Source organism: Siphateles boraxobius, unplaced genomic scaffold (assembly GCF_051911475.1).
Source record: "Siphateles boraxobius isolate OS27281-9 unplaced genomic scaffold, OSU_SipBor_1 6, whole genome shotgun sequence".
NCBI classification, from domain to species: domain Eukaryota; kingdom Metazoa; phylum Chordata; class Actinopteri; order Cypriniformes; family Leuciscidae; genus Siphateles; species Siphateles boraxobius.
In genome coordinates this window covers 20,598,198-20,602,062 of record NW_027509186.1, presented here as the reverse complement: position 1 = coordinate 20,602,062, position 3,865 = coordinate 20,598,198, and the positions used below count along the sequence as shown (strand labels likewise).

Genomic DNA, 3,865 nt, shown 5'->3' with positions numbered 1-3,865 from the left:
GACAATGACATCGTCCTAGTGGGGTTTTTCCCTCAGGTTTATAATCCACAATTACAGATGACTTAAAAACAGTATAAAAACCCCAAGATGAAAACGCATACACACTAGTTAGGACAGATCAGGTTGCTGCATGACTGTTTGGTCAATCAGTCAGACAGTTAGCAACTGCCATGTTATCGACAGCTCATAATTGTCACTGTCTTTTATGTATAAGAACAAAGCAATTCTAAATGTACATAATCTGTTGTAAGTATTTTAAATATTACACATTTATCCATATAGTATACTATACTCCATATCGGTCGAGCTGTAATATATTTGCTATATTTGATCTTTTCTGCTTTGTTTAGAATGATATCATGTCTTCAGCCGGCAATGTCTACAATGTATCATCTGATCTGTCTCTTCAGGGCTTCGATCTATCTCCTGAGAAGGCCATTGTTGCGTTTGTCCTTGCCGCTCTGAATTATATAATAATTTTGTTTTGCAACTCCTTCCTCCTGTTCACTATCATTACCAATAAGGCTCTTCATGAACCAATGTACATTCTCCTGTTAAATTTGCCTATAAATGACCTCATAGGCTCCACTTGCCTGTTCCCTCACATCATGCGGGAGCTCCTCTTTGACACCAGGACCATGTCGTTCTCCATTTGTATCACTCAGGCTTTCTTCATACATGTATATGCCGTATCTGTGGTCTTCATCTTGACTGCCATGGCATATGACAGATATGTTGCTATCTGCCAGCCAATGAGATACACTACCATTATGAGCAACGCTCACATCATGAAGATCATCTCATTGGTTTGGCTCTCTAATTTGACACTGATGGCCGTGCTTTTCATTCTCCTCCTGCGTTTGCCTCGCTGTAGGTCTTACCTTACCCATCCGTACTGTGACAATCCCTCCCTGCTTCAGCTGGTCTGTGCAGATACGACGATTAATAACGTTTATGGTCTTTTGTTGACAGCTGTCTGTCAGGTGATAACAGTGGGTTTGATTTTGTACACATACCTAAGGATCCTCATAGCCTGCTCCCGCAACAAAAGCTCTGACACAAGGAGTAAAGCTCTGCAGACGTGTGGTACACATCTAGTTGTCTTTATCTTGTTTGAGTGTTTGGGTCTTTTCACGATAATCTCATACAGGATAAAAGATATTTCTCCTCACTTAAGAAAATTCATTGCAGTTGCTGCTATGATATTGCCACCAACGATGAATCCTGTTATCTATGGCCTGAGAACTAAAGAAATCAGGGTCAAAGGGATCAAATTTTTCAAGCAAAAGGTTTTTGCTTCGTGAACAAATAACACTAGAGAGAATACTGGGGTATTTTTTTTTTTAGAAAGGTGTCATACTAAATATCATTTGTACAAAACTTAACTTTTCAGTTATATATGCATTAATGTTACATATTAATCTGTCTTTCGGTCAAATCTTTCTCTCTCCATAGGCGTAATGTTTTTTGTACTGTACAAACTATAATCTATCCCCCTACACTTAGCCTACATTACCCATCGCAGAAAACTTTTGACATGTCTAAATTTTTAATAAAACATTGTTTAGCATGTTTGTAAAGCCATTTTAATTACAAGGACTCCGGAAATGTTCTCATAAACCACGTTTACATTGTAACAACAGTGTAATACCCATGTAATTATAAAAATTTGTGTCCTCATGAATCATATAAACAAGCAACGCACGCACGCACACACGCATGCACACTGAACACACACACACACACACACACACACACACACACACACACACACACACACACACACACACACACACACACACACACACACACACACACACTTGCTTTATAAGCCATTTCAGTAGTAACAGCAGTTTGTTTACTTTTAAAATGTAAACAAAATCAAATTTCTACTGTGGTAAAACCTGTAGAATTTCTTTGGCATTTTTAGAATTCCAAACTACTAATTTAGCAGGTTGTCTCAAATCCTGACATATTCTTTTCTGCTGGAATTAATTTGACTGATATTTAAAGAAGGGCTTGATGCAATTCTAATTCATGACCAAAATAGGTCAAATATGTGTTGTGCATACAACGCGACAAATACTCACATCAAATATTAACGCAGAGGAACGGGACACATCAGTTCTGTGAGTTCACAAAAGTTTATTATTTGCATGTTCTTTAAAGCCTTGCCGATTAAACATGTCATTCACTGCTGATGCGCTGTTCTAACATGCGCTTTACTGAGCTCGAACACCCGACACGCACATGGACTAAAACCCTGTCTAACAGCGCCTGGTTACTGGACTAAGTTATCTTTCGAATCTTATTTCGCAAACATTTTCCTATCTACATGTTGTGATTTGTATAGTCACAGAGTGTATAAATCACAAGGTCATATGAGACACGGCCATCTTTTAACCGTATAAATACTGGGAACTATATTCTCAGAAGGTGAAGCACTGCTACTTGGGCAGAGTGATAACCGCAGCACCTGAGGTTGTTCCAAACCTGTATTCATTTATTTCTTGTACTGAATACAAACGAAGATATTTTGAAGAATAATAATATAATAATAAACTTTATTTTATAGAGCGCCTTTAAAAGCAGCTTCTCAAAGCGCTGTACATAAAATTACAATCCACCGGAAAAGACAACAAATAAAAGTTAATAAAAACAAAAGCAGCAAAATTAATAATAAAAAATAGCTGTAAAGCGATCACGAAGAGACATCAGCAGTCAAATGCAAGTTTAAAAAATTGTGTCTTGAGAAGAGCTTTAAAAATGCCAAGAGTCTGTGCTTCCCTTAGTTCAGGAGGGAAAGAGTTCCAAAGTCTAGGAGCGTAAACAGAAAAAGCCCTATCACCCATAGTTTTTAGATGTGTTTGTGGAACAATTGCACTGTGAGGAACGCAGTCTGCGATTTGGAGAATAAGTGATTAATAAGCCAAATAAGTATTGTGGAGCTAGGCCGTGTAAAACCTTGTATGTCAGCATCATGATCTTAAAGTCAACACGGAACCTGACCGGGAGCCAGTGTAAGGACTTCAAGACTGGAGTAATATGGTCAAATGTCCTGGTTCCCGTCAGGATCCGGGCGGCAGAGGTCTGAACATATTGCAATTTGTTAATAGTGGTTTTAGAAACTCCAGCTAAAACAGCATTACAATAATCCAGCCGTGAGAACACAAATGAATTAATCAACTTTTCAGCGACAGATAGTTTTAGCATTGGGCATAGTCTGGCAATATTTCTGAGATGGAAAAAGGATGCCTTAACAGTGCTCTGTACAAAAAAATCAAAAGTGAGGCTGGTGCAAAAATTACACCAAGGTTCCTCATTGTACTTTGGGTCTCTAAAACAGAGCCATCAACAGACAGGGACAGTGGAGCCGCTTTGCGAATTTGATGATGGGAACCTATAAGCATAACCTCAGTTTTCCCGCTGTTCAGGCAAAGAAAGTTATTGTTCAACCATGCTTTTATCTCAGAGATACAGCCAGAAAGATAATAAGCATCGATGTCTTCACCAGATTTAGAATGGATGTAGATTTGGGTATCGTCAGCATAAAAGTGATAGTGGAGACCAAGCGATCGCAGCAAGTGGATGCCCAAGTGGAGATAGATAAATATTGAAGAGTACAGGGCCCAGAACTGATCCCTGAGGAACACCAGTGAGCACTGAGCAAGTGTCAGACCTAAAGCCACACATAGAAATGAAATGGGAACGGTCAGTAAAATAGGATTTAACCCAGTTTAAAACTGTCCCGGACACACCAAAGACACTTTTAAGACGGGTAAGTAATGGACCATAATCCACAGTATCAAAAGCAGCTCGAAGATCAAGAAGAATGAGAAGTGAGGTAGCTCCAGAATCAGAGGCC

The 3,865-nt window shown here is 39.0% G+C and overlaps 1 protein-coding gene across 1 annotated transcript; it reads left to right on the top strand.

The window, feature by feature from the left end:
• The first annotated feature begins 359 nt into the window (after positions 1–359).
• LOC143715620 (olfactory receptor 52E4-like) lies at positions 360–1,304 on the top strand. Its single transcript, XM_077207399.1, has one exon. The coding sequence runs from the start codon at positions 360–362 to the stop codon at positions 1,302–1,304; it is 945 nt and encodes a 314-aa protein (XP_077063514.1).
• The last annotated feature ends 2,561 nt before the right edge of the window (positions 1,305–3,865 follow it).

Excerpts from the sequence above, each read along its gene's own strand:
- LOC143715620 (XM_077207399.1), top strand. The coding sequence starts at position 360 with ATGTCTTCAGCCGGCAATGTCTACAATGTATCATCTGATCTGTCTCTT.